Below are 22113 nucleotides of genomic sequence, written 5' to 3'. Positions count from 1 at the left end.
AAACGTGTAATGATTAGCCCCCGTCTCTATTCGTGTTTATCGCTTTACTATCAAGTTTTACCTCATCAAAATATGCCTCCTTATCAGACTTATTTGCTTCTTAAAGGCAGGGTAGGTAGGACTATATAAAAATAAAAGATCCACATTTGTTAAAACTTTCTATATATATCAATACATAATTAAAATGTAAGTACTCTGAAAAAAAGAGTACAAAAATCAAGTGACTCTAGACCGTTTAATCTGTATTAAACACAGCTCATTATTTCGATTCGGGACGAATCAAAGGATTGGCTTAGGCGACTGTCACTCTCTCTCGCAACCATGGCAACCACCCTTTTGCCACGGGATCTGCCCACTTGCGCGCGCACGTTTGATTTGAGGAATTCGAGAGGCAGGGAACCTAGGAATAGCAAAACAATGGCAGAGAAAGAGCAATCAAAATTCACATTACCGGCATGCAGTTAGTGAAGGCAAACAAGGCAAAAAAAGAAGACAGTACAAGAAAAGGTAATGAACAAAAAGTCTTTGGATAAACAAAGAAATAAAACGCGTGTCAATATCGGCGTAGCTTTCCAGCGACCACCCCGTCCTCAGCCTCTACTTCCTCGGACCCTAGTTGCACGCCACGGCCTCTTGCACGACCTCCTCTGCTTCGCCCTAAAATTATTTTTATTTTACAAACCTACATTTTGCGCATGTGCTCCTGCACGCACTTTTCCAGTCACAACACAGCAATCAAAGGAGGACGCGCTGAAAACTGTAATGCTGTTCTCTTCCTTCATAACTCGTACTGAGAATGTTTGCGTTGCAGAGGAATTTGTGACTGTTTCAGCTGTTCAACCACATCAAAGTTTCGTAATTAGTAAGTCCGTGCTTTTTCTCTTTTTGTTCTTATGTGCTGAAGGGCTGCTGTGCCTTGGTGAAACGGTGTTTGTACGTGAAGAGCTCTTTTCCAAAACGCCATAAACCTAAAAAGCTGCCTCAAAGAACCAGCAAAAGTAATGATTATGAATGTGTAAAATATTGCAATAAGACATTTTAATTGTTTATTAATTTCTGTGTCGGCTGCAAAGATGAAGTTGACGATATTTGACTCGCGATCTTCGCAGTAGGCTAGTGAACGCATGCACCGGAGAAATGCACATTTAGGCTACATAGTTTTATTTTGTTTTGGATGGTTTTGTTTAGAACCAGATTTCTGTAAATATATTCCACATTTTTTAGGCCTGTGAGGCGAGGCTACGGTTCGGTTCACGATGATATAATCTCCAGTTCAAGCACCTTATGTTGTGATTGATAGCCTATATTTACTTTATGTATTTAATCCAGGAATGAAAATATTAATGAATTAATGAAAAAAAATAATATTAAAATTAAGATACAATTAATACAAAACGAAATTCGTTTTAAAGAAAGGCTTTGTGCTTTCTGTTTTGAGGTCTCTGTTAAAGTTTGAAAGTCTTAGTGCAGCTTTCAGAGCGCTCGCGTCCATAATGGAGAACTGTCAAGTAATATTGTTTTTTCCTCATAAATGCAAACACGAAAAATAAAAGACAAAAACTTTTTTAAAAAGACAAACCATAAATTTAGAAAAAAAAAAAGAAAAAAAAAAGGATTTATAGCGTTTTGGGGGAAAAATGAATGGATTTATACCGTTTTGAAAATGTTGATTGATCATCAACAATATTGTTGTTTGATTTAATAATCACTGTTGCAAGAAGTGCCTAGTTAAGTTTTTTTTTTTTTTTTTTTTTTGTAAGTGGAAAAAGTAGGGGCTGCCACAGATTCTGTTTAGTTAGCTCCTTTATTGTTTTTTTCTATAGCCTAGAATAATACAGGTCAAATGCAGCAAGTCAAAAGACCAACTGGACCTTCTTTGCCAGTTTGCTCACATTTCTTTGAAGGATGGCAAAAATATCGCCTGAATATCGATATCTAGATATTGGAAAAAAATATCGAGATATTCATTTTTGTCAATATCTCCCACCCCTACATGCAGAACACCATATATGTTATGAATCTTACACGAAATTCATCTTCATCACAATATAACTGATGGTAATGTAAAAAAGTGTATCAATGCAACCTGTTTTTAGCTTATATAACTAGCTCGTTAGCGAATCAAAAAATATATATTTTAAATTTACCAATATCAATATGCTAGCTTGATAGTGAGTACTAAAATACATCTTATTTGTTTATTTTCATAAGCAATTAGCGTTAGATTTTTTTATTACATGTGATTCTGACATGATGTCACTACATGCACTGTGCTCCTTCCTCTCTGCTTGTCTCAGGTAAATAATGCGTCTTCAGCTCAGCGGTTGGAGTCGCGCGTTCATGTGTTTTGGGGGCGTGGCTTTGGAAGGAGCCCAGAAGGGAGGGGGTGGAGTGAATGGAAATAATGAACTGTCTTTAAAACAGTCCTGAGAGGTCTACAGACACTCGATTTTTATACTTTCTTTTTCAGAGTACTTACATTTTAATTATGTATTGATATGTACATAAAGTTTAAACAAATTTGAAAAAGAAGTTTTTTAGACCATTCCTACCTACCCTGCCTTTAAAGGGACAAATTAGATACAAATTATGTCATAATTCACTCAACCCAAACATGTATGAGTTAAATACAACGCAGAATGAGATGTGTTAGGCAGAGGGTTAAAGTAATAGTACAACCAAAAATGAACATGTTGTCATATTTTACCCACTCTCATGTCATTCCAAACCTATGTGGCTTTCTTTCTGCTGTGGAACTTAAAATAACTTATTTTGTATAATGTTTTTGGCCATACAGTGGATGCAAATTTTCACCTAAATGGTTTGGTTGCCAATATTCTTTAAAATATCTACTTTTGTGTTCTGCAGAAGGTTTGGAATGACATAAGAGTGAGTAAATGACACAATGTACATTTTTGGTTGAACTGTAGCTTTAACAATCTGCCTAACATCTAAGTTAGTCATACAGCTTTTGAAACAACATGAGGGTGAGTGAAAGGACGGAATTTTCATTTTTGGGTCGACTTTCCGTTTTTATGACTGACAGCCTTAGTCTATTTTCACTTTCATTGCATCTTTTTCTATTAATAAAAGTTGAATATTTTCTTTAGCATGCCACAGAAGAAATGTTTGAGTTCATTATCACTTTCAGTAGAATGAAGGTGTGTGTGATCATGCACATCCTATCTTTATCATCTCTTACATTCCACAGACATCAAGAATCTAATCACTATATCCCCATTGTACAATAAAATTTATTGAGGGTTTTTGTTCTGATTAAAGTTAATTCATTACCTAAGTGACAGAATGGATAGAGCCTAATGCAGTATGTGAGCATGCCAGAAGAATCATCTGTTGTCATGTGCCGTATATGATCATGGTTTAACCATTAAACAGCATCTGACTGCCACAAGTGTTGAGCCGAGTAGGGTGAGAAAGTGTGCAGTTGGAAGCCGTGACTGTCAAATTGGGAGATGGGGGGAGATGAAGAGAGATGAGGGATTGCAGATCTGTGGAGTCTTCTCAATCAGGCCTTTGTGTCGAGGCCTCAGTGAAACAGGGACGCCTATGATCAGCTGTGTGCTTGTAATGCAGGGCACAGACATACACACATATACCCCACACACAGAGAGACACACTCCTTCACTGAAGCTGTCAAGCTCAAAACATTAATGCAGTGAAGGGGAAGACTTTCAAAATAGTCTTGATATTTATCTGCCATGACATAATCATCTTTTGAAATGAATCTTCTTTGCCCTCCAGCGTCTGCCGCCCACAGTTGTGACAACTTACCCTAAACCACCCACAACAAAGAGGTGTGTGAAGGAAACCTCTTAGTCTCGTTTCCTACAGATAAATACATGTAACCACAGATTTCCTCTCATGCTGAAGAGCACCGTGGGATTTGTCTAGTGAGCTTTTGACCTTTGCTGATACACATTCTCCTCTGTTGGTTTTGTTGGTGGTTGTTCAGACTTGTTACAGTCAGAAGACACCTGCTTACGGAAATGTATCCGGTTGAGTCATACCTCAGATATTACCTTTTAGTTTCTAGGTCTCTCTCTAGGTCTTCATGAGAACTCGTTATTTTCTTTTTTTTAATTCATGGTTATGTTAGTCATTTGTAGAGTCTAAAATGTCAGAACAGTTATTGATAACATTTACATGCACGTCATTTTCCGATTACATTTACAGTCATTCATTTAGCTTTTATCCAAAGCTAATTACAAATGTGGAATGTCAAAAGCAATTTGTCATATAGTCAACAGTATTCATTGTATACAATGCCATGTTTAGTAAAAACTAGATGGTGAAATGCAGAAAAGAACTGAAAGAGATTTTTAAAAAATAAATAGGAGTTATTAAGGTCTATATTTTGTTTGCCTTTATTCTGGAAAGAACATACATGCTCTTTGGATATTGTTACAGCCCGCTCATTTAAGGCCGCAACATTAAAGAGGGATCAGACACGATATATAATGAATGCACGTTGTTTTATTTAATTTAACAAATACTACAATAACCATGAATAATAATAAACATAAGTCTATGGATAATCAGGGAAACAAAAAAATAACAAATATAATAACCACAGCAAAATTTTTAAGCTACATGATATACGAAATGCATAAGAAACAAATGAGACAGAAGTCAGTAAGATGTTACATCCTGGTCAAGAGACACTCCTGGGAGAAACTATCGCTTAGGGACTGCCTATTCCAAATGCAAACCAGAGCACTTATATACTCCAATTAGCTAATTATCAATTAACATGGGGGAGCGAATCAGAAATTCCCATGCTCGGCCCCAAGTAAGGGGAAATCTCAGGGTCGGAACAATATTCCTATTCCTGTATTCATGTGATCAGCATAATCAGAATAAAGAAAGGCATGCATTTTTCTTGCTATTCTTACAAGGCAATTTTTGAGATGCTTGCTCGTGCCATATTTAATGATGCAATTCATGATCATGTCCTTCAACAATAACAGAGGAGCATGATGAATTGCAAATGTAAGTTGTGACGTTTATTTTTATATTTGTGAAATATGCTCCAACTGATCAGCTACCGATCACCAAATAACTACCAAATAATTGCTTCTAGGGACTCGATCGGCGATCTCTCAATTTGCCGATCTCAGAAACCGATTTCATGCTTAAGAAGCAAGTTCGCGCCTGCCGAGGTATGGCGCTGTCTCAATCTCTGTCCGGTGCGGGTAAAAAAGATATTATAATGTGGGTGAGGTACACTTTATACATCTTTATGAAATAATTTTACAAATCAGTCATTTGAAAACTTTATGTGGGAAGTGATTTCACAAACAGCGTGAGTGAATCAGCGCATGCTAGCTCTCTCAAAAACCACATCACATCTGCACTATAAGCGCGCTGCACAGTTGATGGAATTGTCAGAATTATAGTTTATAATTTGCACATCTTTTTTAAGTCTTGCCAGTTTAAACATTCAGCTCGTGAGTACCAAATTGAGTTAGTGGTTGTTACAAATGTATTTAAAAAAACGGCAATAGCACTTATTATGTTTATTATTAAGAGAAAAGTAAACAAAAAAAAATCAGAAAATTTCGTTCTTCCTGGTTAAAAAGGAAAGTTGAACCAACATCACGAAAAGTGAGCTAGGCCTACATGCGTTATTCCGGAGTGGTGATTGGCTGCAAGTACACGTCTACGTCATTAGTTTCTGAGCTTTTCTCCACATTTATTCATGAGAATTAGGCTAACTCTTTAATTAGGGGTGTAACGGTACACAGAAGTCACAGTTCGGTACATACCTCGGTTTGGGGTCACGGTTAGATACACGTTAGGTACATATGTCCGACCTATATCAAAACAGGATTTTGTCTCATTATGACAGCGGAAACAACTTAACACACTCTGTCATTAATGGTCATACAGAGAAGAGTAAGGCATCATCAAAACTGTAAATGTTCTATTTTTGTTTGTGTACACTCACAATAAAAACAAAACATTGTGCTTTTGTAAAATAAAGAAAACAAACAGGATGGCGCTTTCTGCCGTTCCGGTTTCCTTTCCATGAAGTTTGTGGAACGCGTCACAAAAATAAATCAAAAGCATCTGAACTCTTGTTTTGGGTTGGTGCATAGATTGTCTCAAATTCTTCTTCACCCCTACTTTTTCCTGTTGTGGCGGTCAGCAAACAGCGTTGCATTACCGTTTACACCCCCTTCTAGATTGGAGTGTGTATCGTCTGTGACTAACTGTATTCGTCGTCTGACTGTATGCACCAAACCGTGGCGTCCGTACCGTGAAGGTTCTGGATGAATACATGTACTGTTACACCCCTACTTTTTTTAATCCAATCACTGTGCTGTATTATGCATGAGACATTACAGTGTCATCATGACAATTTAATGTTAATCAAACAACAAATGAAAAAAGAAAATCACTCGCTGCTCTTGACTGAATAACTTTTGTAACTTTAAATGTAAGGATTAATCTGTATTGTTGTAATTTGTTTATTTGTTCTTATTTTATTACTGACTGTTTACTTGTCTTTTTTGTAAATTCCATTCAAAGCTTGAACTCAGGCATGTGCTTTGTGTAAGAAGATACTGTGCAACAAAATTGCCCCTTTGTAAAAACAAATGCATTGCTTGATCAAACATCTAGGTGAGATAACTATAATATATTTTTTGAAAAATGTCTAAATTAACAATAACCATCCCACACCTGCAGGTAATAGATAGGTGTGTAAGAGAGAAGACCAAAAAACAAAAACAAAAAACAAAAGGAAATCCGGCACACTATCAATACTTTTAAAAAGTATCAAAAAATATTTATTAGCAACGTTTCGGTCTCATGACCTTCATCAGGCATATACAACATACTGTTCAACTCAATCACTTTAGGGCCCTATCTTACACCCGGCGCAATGCAGCGCCAAGCGCAACGTTTTTTTTGCTAGTTTCAGTCCGACGCAGTTATCATTTTCACGTCCTGCGTTGAGTTATTTAAATAGCAAATGCATTTGCGCCCATGGGCGTGCTGGTCTGAAAACGAGGTGTGTTCTGGCGCATTGTTGGCGCGTTGTATTTTGAGGCAACAGAAATAGACTAGGCGCAATATTTTTTTGTTATTTAATGAGCGCATTAGTAATGTGCGCCTATAGGCGGGTCCACACAACGCGCGTACACTCTGCTTATTAAACACACAGGGATGTACAGCAGCACACAAACATGCCAAATAAAATAAAAGGATTACAATGTGAACAATTATTATTGTGTACATAAAGATATGGTGGAATCCAGCTTGTCCCGTAGATGATCTGTTGCGCTTGCGCACTTTTACCTCGCGCACGAGCAGTTCCGTTTGTGCTCTGTAGACGCGTTCGGTCTTTCCACTATCGAATTCCGTCATGTAAATATCGAATCTGCCATGGCGCGAGCGCAACTGGCATTTAAAGGGAATGGGAGATGAGACTCTGATTGGTTTAACGCATGTAAATCCCAAAACACACCCATTACTCATTATGAGAATAGGGACAATCCTTTGAGACCATGCACCTGGCGAGCCGACCATTTTTCCCGTCGTTTAACTAGCAAAAGTGGATTTGGATTAAGTGAACTTGCGCCCTACACTTTAGACCATGAGCTTAGATTGTTAAAATAGGGCCCTTAAAATGATATCATGATGACCAATCACTGCGAAGATCCATCATGAAAAATGTCTAAAAATATAGAAAAGACATTTTAATATATTCTTTTTAAGGTCTCTAAATGTGCCATTTGACATCTTTGTTTTTTAATGCATTTGAGTGCGTTACATTGATCCAGAATGCTGTACGTCTGTAGGACAGATGTCCCGACTAACAGAGGCAGATCACTTAAACAGGGAGAATTCAGAAGGCCATGTAAAGGACTCAAAGCTGTGATAAAGGGATTTAGCTGAACTTTGACACTCTCTATGTCTAGATGTTTTGCTCTGCTCGTTGTTGATTTACCATACAGTATTTGCTCTCAGATTGGCAGTGTGATTTTCAGTAACTGAGCTACTGTAATGGATCATTCAGACTCAAATTTTTAATTTTGTTAATATTTTTTCTGTAGAAAGACAAACATAAATAGTGATGAAAGCCAAAATATTAAATGTCATGGATGTATATTTACTTAGTAATCCACTACTGTAAAACCCAACAAGTTAACTCAACTCAAACCGATTGAGGAAACTGATTGCGGCAAACCATTTAAGTTTAAAAATAAATACATATGAGTATTGTGAACTTATATATATATATATATAAGTTCACAATACTCATATGTATTTATATAATTGTTGCACAATTATTTACAAAATGGTTTGCCGCAATCAGTTTCCTCAATCGGTTTGAGTTGAGTTAACTTGTTGGGTTTTACAGTGTAGAGGGGGGTCAAAATGACAGTTTTCACCTGAGATTTGGAGCCAAATTACAGGTGGGTAAAAATGACTTTTGAAAGACGGCAGCATCATTATTTTATTTTTACTTAGAGATTGGAAGGTCTTTTAGTAAAATCTGTTTACTTTAGCAAACTGTGTTGCATTATGCCAACGGTGACCGTTCGAAAATGGAAAAAATCACTTCTTGTGTTTTTTTGCCTCAGGTTTGCATGCCTGTAACTCCAGAAGTATTAAAGATATCTTAATATCCTTTTAGAATCTGGTTCTTAACAAACTTTTCTTTTGTTATCTTCATTTTAAAGGTCCTGGATGGTTCAATGCCAGAGATATGGAGATCTTAATGCGGAGTATATTGGTCTATTGTACACATTTACAGTGGTCAAAAACCAAATGTGGGTCACTTTGCGTACAGCTGATATTTTTTTCTTTTAAAGAAGAATATCTGAAGAACAAATAATGTTGAATAACATAAATAGTATGTACTTGAATGTTTTCATGTAGGCCTACTTCAAGTACATGTTTGTACTTGAATGTCGGAGTGCCAGAAATATTATTTTTCTAAAGTCTGCATGCCTGTAACTTAAGAAGTATTCAAGATACCTTAATATTGTTCTAGATTCTCACTCTTGATAAACTTTCCTTTTGAAATCTTCATTTTCAAGGCCCTATAGTTCAGTCCCATCTATAAATCTGGCGGTCTCAAAGCAGCTCCATGTTCAAATTTACCCAAATTTTACCCATTTTCAGTAATCGAAAACCAAATATGATTCACTTTGCATTTAAAGACGAATGTCTGAAGAATAAATAATGTTTAAACTAGAAATGTATCTTGTTTTCCTCTGTCAAAAGAGCTGCATACAATATAACTCTGAGAACCAAAAATCCACTGAAAATGGAGCAGCTCTAAATATTCACTGTGTTAGTAAATTTAAGATAAAATATGATAGAGCAATACTATGAACAATGAAAGTAAGAGTAGCTCTTAAAATAAATTCAAACAAACATATTTAGGCATGAAAATAACTGCAGGAAATGTCTATTTTCTAAGCCAACCAATTTGATTCATATTCTTTTGGTTTCTCTGCACAATATTTAAAAAAATTAAAAATGCAATGAAATACAGGTAAAAAATGCAAGAGTGTGTGTGCTTGCAGTCAAGGTCTTTGCATACAATCACGGTACTGGGAACCTCAACCAGTTTGTGAAACCAGTTGTCCCATTCAATCCAAGCACACATATTTGTACCTTCATGTCTTGTGTGTTTTGGCTTTAAAATATGAGTTCTGTTTGGTTTGTCCCAAGCCAGATTGTCGTTTAAAGTTAACACCCTCACAGAAACACAAACATACACAAAGGCACAACACACCACATTAGAGTCAGCAAGCATTTTCCAATGCTCAATTTAGCAACTTCCACCTACATGTGTTGTTCCTCATCCACTGTATGTCTGGTCGTTATCGAACTTCTCTGAACATCAAGGATTTATAGCAGGTCAGGCATAGTTTTGACAATGGCATTGTGAGTTACTGTGAGATTTGGTTTTCAGAAAATAAATGTGATAGTTATGTGGTCTTATGTTTGTACTTGAATAATAGATACTAAACACAGCATTTCATTTTCTGTGACTTTGAAGCAGTTTATGATTGGTTGTCTATTGCTAAACATTTTGCTGTAACATTCGGCACATCGTTTTACTGTTTACATTTCACATCACAAGTGTAAAACGTTGCTTAACGCAAGGTTAAAACTAGCCTTTACGCGTGGTTTAAAAAGAGTTTAACCCAAGTTAAGTGTAGTGTCATCATGTTAAATATAAAAAATCAATTGAAAAGGATTGAACTGAACAAAACAAAATGACAGCAAAATTTTGTGTGACGACAATTTATGACTGGACTTATGTTTAAAGATTAGGCACAAAAAAAGTCATATAAGCTGCCTGGACCAATCACAGAACAAACTGGCATGCAAGGAGCAGACGCCCAAAGCATTTTCCTGAGTTTGTTGTTTTTTCCTATATTGTATTTTTCAATATCACTGCATTCCTCGCCTCGGTCACTTCTGTAGCGCTTGGCTTTCCCGTCGCTGTTCTTTCAACACACAATCGAACAATCACACAGGAAACACACACTGCATGATATTTGCTTTGTCCACAAAAGCTGATGTGGAAGTTACAGTATAAACCTGAGACGAGAGCTGCTCATTCTGTTTATTAATCATGTTGATGTGTTTTTGCATAGTTGGTGATCATATCAATCTAACATGCTTTTCTAGATTCTTCTCTGAAATACTCCACCAAGCTGCTTTTAAAATGAAAACTGGGGTGAATATATTCTGTGGAGGTACACCACTGTTCCACCACTGATATTTTTTTTAGAAATTGCTACTTTTTTTTTTAGTCGGTGAGATGCAGTAAAATGATCAAAAGTGACAGGAATCGAATGTTCTTAAATACTGTTCTTTTGAACTTTCTATTCATCAAAGAATCCTGAAAAATTACTGTTTCCACAAAAAAATATTAAGCGGCACAACTACATTCAACATTGATCATGTATGAGAAATGTTTCTTGAACAGCAATTCAGCAAATGATTTCTGAAGGATCATGTGACATTGAAGACTGGGGTAATGATGCTGAAAATTCAGCTTTGCCATCACAGGAATAAATGACAAAAATATAAAAGTAGAAAACGTTGTATTTATTAACATTATTATATTTTAACATTTATATATTATTTTAAATTATGATAATGTGTCACAATATAACTGTTTTACTATATATTTTTTTAATGCTGCCTTGGTGAGCATAAAAAAACTTATTTCAAAAATATTTTAATAAATAAATGACCCCAAAGTTTTAAATTGTAATGTATAACTACAATGGTTATGAATAGATGGCATTTTTCTTCTTCTTGTGCTTTTCTTTGAATCACTGGTTGAATTCTCGTGGTGTGCCAGATATCTGTGTTTTCACAGTTGGCTTTTGAGAAATGCTAATAGCTTGCAATTTAGCTTGTTTTGGGTTGGTTCATTAATCTGATGTATTAGATGTATTAGAGCATATGATTGATTATGTCTGTTGATAGACAACAGATACGTTTATTGTCACTCAGAACAGATATTCTGAGTGCGTGTGTGTATGCGTGTGTGAGTGTGTGTGTGTGTGTGTGTTTCTGTCATTACAAAATTAGAGGAGGGATCAGACCTCACTTCAGATCTGAATAATGCATTAGTTTAGCGCTTGCATTTTTAAAACTCCGATATTTGACACTTGTAGCGGCAACCATGTAACCATGGTTGCTATGAAACCCTTTGCACAGTTCAGATCAACCTTACAGCACTTCTCTCGAACGGGCAAAAATACGGAAAGTATGTTGCGGATGAACATGGTGGACCAGTCTGCTTTAAGAAGCCAGCTAGATGCCATTCAGACCATGGCAGCAATGATTGTTGAGAAACCTAAAGTGGTAAACAAATGCCAGCATCAGTGATGACATGAAGTCTGGCTCTCTTTCTTAACATTGCCTCTTGTTTTGTTTTGTTTTGTTTTATTAGAGAAAAAATCTAGTTATGTTGATCAAATGCAGTTGATTTTTAATGAATTTATGTTCTTTTTGGCAGGGCGATAAAAACAATGGATTTGATGTACTGTACCACAACATGAAACATGGCCAGATATCCAGCAAGGAGCTGTCAGACTTCATCAGAGAAAGGTAAAACTGTGTTTTTTGTTTGTTTTTGAGGGGATGAGGGGAGTCACCTCAAAGTCTAATGTTACATTGTTCATTACAGCCTGTCATAACTCAGACATTCATCTTTTCTAAAAAAAATGCTCGATGTTAGCAGTTGTTATTAAAAATCGTTTTTGTTCATTGATATAAAGTTTAAATCAAATAAAGTATTAGATGAAAAGCCTAAATGTTGAAATTAGAGATGTTGCCTTGACAACTAACTAAAATAAAATAGTCATTAAAATGACTAAAAATAAAACCAACAAAAATAAATTATAGCTAAATAGAAATATTACAAAACCAAAAGGTACAAATAAATGAAAACTGAAAATATAAAATTAATTCAAAATATTAAATACTATAACACTATATAAATAATACTAAAATTAACACTGTAAAGCCTAAATGTTGAAATTAGAGATGTTGCCTTGACAACTAACTAAAATAAAATAGTCATTAAAATGACTAAAAATAAAACCAACAAAAATAAATTATAGCTAAATAGAAATATTACAAAACCAAAAGGTACAAATAAATGAAAACTGCAAAAATCTATTTTTGTTATTCGTTTTTTTGTCCGACTCATTCTTTTTTTTTTTTTTTACTGCAGAAACTACATTTATCCTGATCCAAATCACATGTCTGCGGTTCAAAATCTGATAAAAATGTGATATTTAGAAATGCTCATCAGTCTTAACAGTGAGACCTGAGGCCTATACCATGAAGTCGGTTTAGGTGGATAGCCAGGTATGCTTAGTTTGCACCAACCCTGGGTTTTAGGCACCATGAAAGTGGCTCTGCTTTCTCTCGGTGTTCATTGCCGAAGTAACTTGCGCTCCACGGCTAACCTGCCACACACGCAGGTAATGTTCCTGGGTAAGAGATCTCAAACTGAAATTCAACCAATCAGCTGTGAGCAAAGTGACACATTAAGGCCACTATGTAGTAACAGTTTTTTAAAGACAAAATTATCTGGCTATAGCAATGATTTTTTTTTTTTTATTAATTATTTTATATGATTTATATAGGCTATTGTTTATATAATTATTATACCCCTAATCCATTACACATGTGCAATTTTAGTTTAACAATTATTATTAAGCATTTAGTTTAAATGAATATAAATATATACAGATAATATATAATATAAATAAGATTTGGAATCAGTAGATAAAGCTTTAAAAATGACTACATGTGAGCTTACATGTTCAAGTCTCTGTATACCTTCTATAGTCTCTGTATCTACTATAAACTATCTTCACAACGTTCACTTGCACTGATAATGTGTAAATGCTTTTATGTACTTCATATTCTTGAGTCTCTTAATGTTCGGCAGAAGAGAGAAATGAATCTTGTTGATTTTCTCGTGAGAAGTGAATTGCAGTTTTGCATCTTTCAAGGCATGTGATTGTCTTTTCGCTGCTGATGTCATATTTTCATGTGTACATGCTCTATAAACTCAGGATTAAAGCCTGAGTTAACAGAGAAAGCTGATGATCAGCGTCATAGTACCAACAAAGCCTGATTGAATTGGTTAAGTTTGGTTTTGTCAAATCAAAACTTATTCTGTAACCCTGAGTTTGATTGAACTTCATGGTACGGGCCCCAGAAGTCAGTTGTTTTTTTTGGTAGCAATTAGGGATCTGACATATTATTTATCGTCATACTGAATGTGCAGTAGTGTCTATAGCTGTGTCATGCACTTATTTTTGGTTACTCTTACTCCAATGCCTCTGTCATTCGAATGCTGATTAGTGTATTTTATACCGGAATTTTGATGACACTGTCTGAACAAATTGTGTACAGTCATAATTTAATATATTGAATTTATATCTTTTAGATCTTCTTGTTCTAAAACATGCACAGTTTTGTCAGATTGTTCACCTGTGAAAGGGCTGAAGCTCTGTTAGAAATCTTGCTTGTCTTACACAAGCATTACATGTGTCAAGGGAGTAAAGCTATTCAAGAGGAAACTATTTTAAAACTTTTCTCACAAAACCATCCAAATGGATTTCAGGAATGCTGCAAGTTCTCCAAAAGCCTCGGCATCCATCACACGTCTCACCTGCTTTGACGGTCAAAGCTGCGTTAAACTAACGGAAAGAATTCACACTCTGATAAATTCACCGTCTCATGAGCTCTATACCTGACAGAGGAATTTTGCGGATTCATAATACCAGTGCACTTTGAGGCCATTGAAAGTTTTGTGCTGATAGATATTGGGAGAGGTTTCTCCACAAATGGATTGAGTCTGTCTCCCCCTTCTGGACACAGTGTGACATTGTCTTTGTCTGAGTTAAACAGTACCCAGACTAATTTGCTTCTTCAACAAAAGAAGACCATAGCCATAGATTTCCAAAAATATCTGGGCAAGTGTCTGTAGGGATATACTACCAATCAAAGTTTTGGACAAAGTTACACTTTAATTATTTATTTATTTATTTACTGTTTTTCAGATTTTGGAATAATAGTTAAAACATTCAAACTATGACATGAAATGACACAAATTAATGTATGGGAATTATGTAGTGACCAAAACACTCTGGGCTTCTCTCAAACATCATCCTGAGATTTTTTTATATTTTTTGCCGAAAAGTGCTGAATGAGTTTGCTGAGCACATGCTCTTCTGCTTTTTAAAAACTAAAAATCTTTTTAGTTTTGTAAAATTAATTTGCATTCACAATTTATGTTTGTCTACAAGACTAATTTCAAACAAGCTTTGGATCAAAAGGTTAAGATCATGATGACATTCATTTAAATGTGTAAACCTTTGACTGTTATTGTAAGCATCACACACGCATGTATGTATGTTAACAATTGTGTTTTTAATACCGACAGATTATGTCTTTCTGTTTGATTTAGTTCAAGTCTTCTTTTCTTCATGTGTCCTTGACGTATTGCACAATCTTTAAAGGGATACTCCACTTTAAAATGAAAATTCTGTCATAATTTACTCACCCTCATGTTGTTTCAAACCTGTATGAATTTCTTTCTTCTGCTGAACACAAAGGAAGATATTTAGAAGAATGTCAGTAACCAGACAGTTTCTGGTCTCATTGACTTCCATAGTAGGAAAAAAATATACTATGGAAGTCAATGAGACCAGAAACTGTCTGGTTACTGACATTCTTCTAAATATCTTTTTTTCTTTTTTTTTACAAAGCACAATTAATTATGGTACCTATTGAATGCAAGTATATGTAAATGTTTGTGCGAGTGAAAACTGAGAAGTATTGTTAAAGGATATCTTTCTAAATAATAATGGTAACACTTTACAATAGGGTCTCATTTGTTTACATAATAATCAGTGACAGCCTGTCATTATTTGGATTTGATTGATTATTCACACATGGTTTTCTCCATTCTTGTCTCAGAGCCACCATAGAGGAGACGTATTCAAGATCAATGACCAAACTGGCCAAGACTGCCAGCAACTGCTCTCAGCTAGGGTAAGTGTGTGTGTGTGTGTGTGTGTGTGTGTGTGTGTGTGTGTGTGTGTGTGTGTGTGTGTGTGTGTGTGTGTGTGTGTGTGTGTGTGTGTGTGTCTGAGGGTTTACAGGACCAGTGGGTTCATTATGAACACCATTTTAATAATGTATTTATAATGAGCTGGAAAACCCGCATCATTTCAATGTCTCTCAGGCTTTATTCATGAAAGCCAAAGTTCATTACCTGCAAGGAAAGCAAATGAATACCCACAGCTGCTCACTTACCTGCCTGGAACATTTGTGAATCTTTATTCTATATAAACTTTATTCTGGCAAGCTTGCTGTACTTTCCCTGCTAATGGGAGACATATTGCCAGTCAAGCGAAACTTCATAAGCTACTTCAAAAAGATCTGCAGGAGGAAAGCAATTAACTCATTGTTATTGCTATTATGGTCCTGAAATAGCCAAAGTTTGTATAATAACTATTTGCAAAATATGCTAGATGCAGTTGTGTGAAATGAAAGCTGGCTTTTCACTGGCCCGCGGTGCTTTATTTCAGCCGAACATGATTTTCACCCCCCCACCCCCACATATCATATTGTCAGTACCGACATTATAGTGTCATTAAACCTTGCACAGAGCTGTTTCCATTAAAAACAACCAGGACCAGAGGATAAATCTGATATCGAGACAATAAACAGACCTTGGTGTAAAATCACAAATCATGTTTAACACATTTTAATGTTTTATTTGAACAAAGTGTGTTGAGTATTATGCACTGAGAAGAAAATGAAATGGCCATTTGTTCCACAGGACGTTTGCGCCGGTGTGGGATGTGTTTAAACAGTCCACTGAGAAACTGGCTGCGTGTCACATGGAGCTGGTCCGCAAACTGCAAGAGCTCATCAAGGAAGTCCAGAAATATGTGGAGGAACAAGCCAAAAATCATAAGAAGGTATGGGAGCTGCCGTCATCTTTGGTGTTTGATTAATATCCATGTAGGTTTTTGCTCATAACATGCTACATAGCAAAGTATGAACCCAATTTCTCAGCTAAATGAGTCTGTGGTACACATGTCATTCTTAAAAAGGTCAGAGGTCTGGTATGTAATCGCTGTAAGATAAAACTTTAAAGGGTTTTTCTGGTGAATATCACTCTCACATCCACATTTCAAAAACAGACTGAGGAGTATCATATGAAATGGGGATATAATTACATAATAATAATAATAATAAATAAAAATGGTCTCCTGTATATTCCACTATTAACTTCATATCTCTGAAATGTTTGTGGATGTCTTCCTCGTTCTCCCATGGAAATAATTTGTTAACTATTACTATTATTATTATTATTATTGTTATCTCAACAAAACAAAAACAAAAAAATAGTAATGGATGGTCTCTAGATAATATTAATTTATATATACAGTATCTCACAAAAGTGAGTACACCCCTCACATTTCAGCAAACATTTTAGTATATCTTCTTAAGGGACAATACTATAGAAATGAAACTTTTAGAGTAGTCAATGTGCTGCTTGTATAGCAGAATATATATATTACTGTCCTCTGAAAATAACTCAACATACAGTACACCCTAAGTGAACATGTCAAACCTGTGACCAAAGTTCAATATTTTGTGTGAGCACCAGTGTTATCAAGCACTGCCTTAATCCTCCTGGGCATGGAGTTCACCAGAGCTGCACGGGTTGTTGCTGGGACCCTCTTCCACTCCACCATAATGACATCACGGAGCTGCTGGATGTTAGACACATGGTGCTTCTCCACCTTCCGCTTGAGGATCACCACAGGTGTTAAATAGGGTTCAGGTCTGGAGAAATACTTGGCCACTCCATCACCTTCACACCTTCAGCTTCCTCAGCAAGGCAGTTGTCATCTTGGCGGTGTGTCTGGGGTCGTTATCATGCGACCTTCTGCCGCTGACGCACAGCACGAGGACTCGGCTTCTTTGATTGACCCTTGCGAGGCCTGTTCCGACTGGAACCTGTCTTGGAAAACCTCTGTATGACCTTGGCCTGTTACTGTAACTCAGTTTCAGGGTGTTACCAATCTTCTTATAGCATAGGTCAACTTTGTGGAGAGCAACCATTCTAATTCTCAAATCCTTAGAGTTCTTTGCCATGAGGTGCCATGTTGAACATCCAGAGGTCAGTATGAGAGAATTGTTCTCAAAGCACAAATTCTAACTGCTCTAATACAAGATACACAAATTTGTATGGTCCTGTCAAGCAGACAAAAACATGAACATGATGAATAGGACATGTGGCTTTGCATGGTTAAACGACGTACAGCTATTATCACTTAGGGTGTACTCACTTTTGTTGCCAGCTATTTTGACAATAATGGCTGTATGTTATTTTCAGAGGACAGTAATATATATACTGATATACAAGCAGCACATTGACTACTCTAAAAGTTTCATTTCTATAGTATTGTCCCTTGAGAAGATATACTAAAATGTCTGCTGAAATGTGAGGGGTGTACTCACTTTCGTGAGTATTATATTTATCAAATAATAAATAAGTAATAATAATTCATAAACTAATAATTTATTTATATTTATATATAAATATATTATATAAATATAAATAAAATGATTAGTTTATGAATTATTATTACTTATTTATTTATGTATTATTTGTATGACTGTGATAAGTCTTTTTTATGAAAGGAAAACAGGTTTCTGTTTTTTTTGTGCATGTGCAGAGGAACAGTGTTTGATAGCGTACACAGTTCCAGAAAAAAACAACATGACGACTGGGCTAATCCTCTTACTATTTACTTTTTTCCTCATGTTTTTTGTTTGGCTCTTTAAACTTAATGCATTTGTGTTAGCACCTTCAAAACTATGTCCATTTCATAGCTAAAATGACCATTGTATTACATTCTAAAAGCAAGACATTTAGGGCTGTGAAAAAAACATAATTTTTTTTTAAAGATGAGAATAATACTCAAGTTCTTTCTGGTTTCTCTGGCTTTCTAGTCAAAGGAGGAGGTGGCGTCCACTCTGGAGGCTGTGCAGAACATCCAGAGTGTGTCACAGGCCTTACAGAAGAGCAAAGAGAACTACGTCAACAAAATGCTAGAGCAAGAACGTATGCGCAAAGAGGGGGCCACACAGAGAGACCTGGACAAGGTACACACACAGACTTGTACATGCATGAATGGCAGCCCAATAGTTTGGAATCTGGAAGGTGTTTGGAAGATGTCTGAATGCGTACATTTCTCTCTGTCTGGTTTGTGTTATTTGTTTGTAGGCTGGATTGAAGGTCAAGAAAGCCACTGAGTCCTACAAGTCATATGTGGAGAAGTATGCCACTGCAAAAACAGAATTTGAGCAAAGAATGACAGAAACCGCACAAGTAAGATGTTTGTTGGGGTTTTTATGCAGCTTGATCTGAATTAACACACACATACTATTATACTAGCAGCCTAGTGTATCGTAAAAGGTGTAAAGATTGAAGACACATCAATTTAAAAAAATAATGTTCATGGATAAATCATTTATAATAAATATGGCAATATTCTATGAAAAATAAGAATTATCAATTTTCATTTCATGGTTTCACTTTAAATTAGTAACATTTATATTTAAGGTTATTAATAATTTTAATTGAATGTTTTATTTAAAAAAATGTTTCTCTCAAAATTATATTAATATTGTATTTAATTTTTTAAGTTTATTTTATACATTTAATTAATAAATAATAGTTTTAATTTTTATTAAAATTATTATATTTTAATTGTTGTCTTTGTATTATTTTGTGGTACACTATCTTTTTTTTTTTTACCTCATCATACTGAAGACTTCAAGCTCACATCTTGGGTACAATGTAATGTCTTTTGCTTTAAATTCAGTAGCGCGGTCAGGAAACACTGTAGCCCCTCACCCATCCCGCACATACACACTTAATTTCCCAAATCAGAGCCACAGAGTCCTCAAACATACAAACCTTAAGCTCTTTATTGATGTTTCCTTACATGATCCACACACACATGCACAAACACATTTTTTCCCTGTGGTCACACATGCTCTGACTTATGCTGTCATTATCTTGTTTCCGCTCATTTCCTCGTCTTTTTCTCCTCTTCCCCTTAAATCTTCTAAAACCCTACTGTCAGTCTGAGAGGAGCATAAACAGCAAATCAGGCATGCAGCCATCCTTGACACACACACATCCCACATGCACGCATACATATTCATTTTCAGTGTGTTTGTGCGTGTTACACGCTTAGCTTCTCAGACCACCCAAATAGGCAATTCATAGAAAATTTTCTGGTCTGATTAAGTATCATTTCTAACATCTGCTTTCAGCTTCACATTTTGAGACTGCTAGTATCCAGTATTATCCATTTTTAAACTGCTTTTGCACTGTTTTAGAAAGAAGTTATTTAAAGATTGTGTGTGTCTACAGAAATTCCAGGGCATTGAAGAGGAACATGTCATGCGTATGCAGGAGATTATCCATTCATACTCTCAGTCTGTTGAAGAGACGCACATACAGATTGGAGAGGTGAGCAGACAAACATGCACACATTATTACTGCTGGCAAAATGTTATTTCAAGATGTTACCTGAACTCATTTGCATCGTTACCAGACACTTTCTTAATCTAGGAAATTATCCTTTAATTTATTTTATTACAAAAATGCACACACACACACATGTATATATTTTATCTATCTATCTATCTATCTATCTATCTATCTATCTATCTATCTATCTATCTATCTATCTATCTATCTATCTATCTATCTATCTATCTATCTATCTATCTATATTTATATTTATATATATATTTTTTTTTTGTAAAAGATGCTAACAACCTGCTAATATCCTGGGAGTTTTTTTATTTATTATTATTTAATAATTTTCTAGTTGTCTAGAAAAATAGATTTCATCTGTTAGCATTTTTATTATGAGTCACTTAAATTGTTTTTTATAAATTCTTAACCAGTAGTCATGAAGCAACTGGAAAAAATGATGAAAATTCAATGGTGAAAAGGTGTGGGAACACTGGATTAAGCCTATGAGATCTAGCTGTTGCATCATCTTTTAGCTGTAGAGGGCGCCAGAGACCCGTAGACGTGCAGAAGTCAAACAAGCATGAATGAACTTCGTAATATAAGGCTGTCTGATCAGTCTTTCCTTATCTATCCTCAATCCTATTGCCACTGATTCAGAGAGATTTATAACATTTGTATTCCCCTTTATTCATTGAAATGCACTTCCATGCTGAATGCACACAATCTCATTCCTACACACCCCACAGCAAACGGTCTCTGTTAGGCATTTACTGGTTATTGACCACAGAACTATTGCATGCTCTGGTTTGGGCTTCATCCTAACCACACACTCTCTTGTATTCAGCTTGAGCCTGAAAATAAATAAGATTTGAGGGGGTTTTTTTGCTGTTGTTTTTTACTGTGGTTATTATGGTTATATTGTTTCTGTGTGCATAAAAATTAATTAAATCCTCTTTCAAGTGCACAATTTACTAATGCAAAAGTTGGTGTCACTGTTCATTTGTACATGAGTTTTAAGAACTCAATATAACAAAGGGTTCTAGATGTGAAATGAAAGAGCAAAAGATGGAACAATGGCATGTGTCTTTGAAAGAAGAGATAAGGCAAAAAAATGTATTGAAATTGTGCATAAACCTTGACAGACTGAACACTTCACAAGCTATGAGATAGTTAATAGTCAGTGATTCTAGCATGTTAGTTCACAGTACATTAACTAATGTTAACAAAAACAATTTTTGTTTTTAAATATGTAGTAGTAAATATTGAAATTAACATTAACTAAGATTAATAAATGCTGTAGACGTACTGTTCATTCTTAGTTCATGTTAATTAACGTTGTTAACTAATTAAACCTTATTATAAAATATTTAAAATATTTTTTTTATTTTTCCGTTTTCATTTTGACCTTAAAATAATTTTGTTTGTAATTTTTGTTAGTTCTCTTTTAAATATCTATATCTATAAAGTTTTAATAAATTTTTATACATTGTTATTTTAGTACATCAAATTAAATTAAATGAAAATGGGAAATATTGCCTTGGCAATTAGCTGAAATAAAATAAGTTTTATTTCAAGTAACACTTTTTTGAACACTTTTTTCAAGTAACAAAACATTTTTTTTATGGTTTTAGTTTTAGTTATATATTAACCATTTTTCAGAGCTGGTTGGTTTGGTTAATGGTTTAGAAGTCTTTATTGGAGGTTTTTTTTTTTTAAATTGCTTTGAAAAAAAAAAATACTTGAACCTAGACCACTTACAAAGTCTGTGATGTGATTCTGCTTCACAGCGAGCATCATGAATCACTTTCCTTCCACCCCTCCTTAAACTAAAGGATTCGATATACGCACAACTACACATGCTGTCAGTCAGATCCTCTCGTCCACAAACAGGCAAGGAGATGGATGCTAAATCAAATTGACAAACATTTTTATGAATTTCTGTATGTTTATGACATGAACTAGAAAATCTAATGAACTAGGAATACATCAACTGTAAAAGGAAA

At 35.2% G+C, this 22113-nt stretch overlaps 1 protein-coding gene across 2 annotated transcripts in view; it reads left to right on the top strand.

Moving 5' to 3' along the window:
• The window catches only part of LOC311083112 (F-BAR domain only protein 2), a 50134-nt gene that overhangs the window by 1168 nt on the left and 26853 nt on the right, over positions 1-22113 (top strand). For both annotated transcript variants that reach the window (XM_084114398.1, XM_084114397.1), the window contains exons 2-7: positions 12026-12117; positions 15511-15585; positions 16379-16520; positions 18568-18720; positions 18842-18946; positions 20000-20098. In XM_084114398.1, the coding sequence (XP_083970524.1) occupies positions 12026-12117; positions 15511-15585; positions 16379-16520; positions 18568-18720; positions 18842-18946; positions 20000-20098 (666 nt within the window). The remainder of the gene's footprint in view (positions 1-12025; positions 12118-15510; positions 15586-16378; positions 16521-18567; positions 18721-18841; positions 18947-19999; positions 20099-22113) is intronic.

Source organism: Abramis brama (genome assembly GCF_963993115.1).
Source record: "Abramis brama genome assembly, chromosome: 5".
Classification (NCBI taxonomy): Eukaryota; Metazoa; Chordata; class Actinopteri; order Cypriniformes; family Leuciscidae; genus Abramis; species Abramis brama.
Note: the sequence above shows the minus strand (reverse complement) of the source record. Positions and strands in the feature narration are given on the sequence as shown.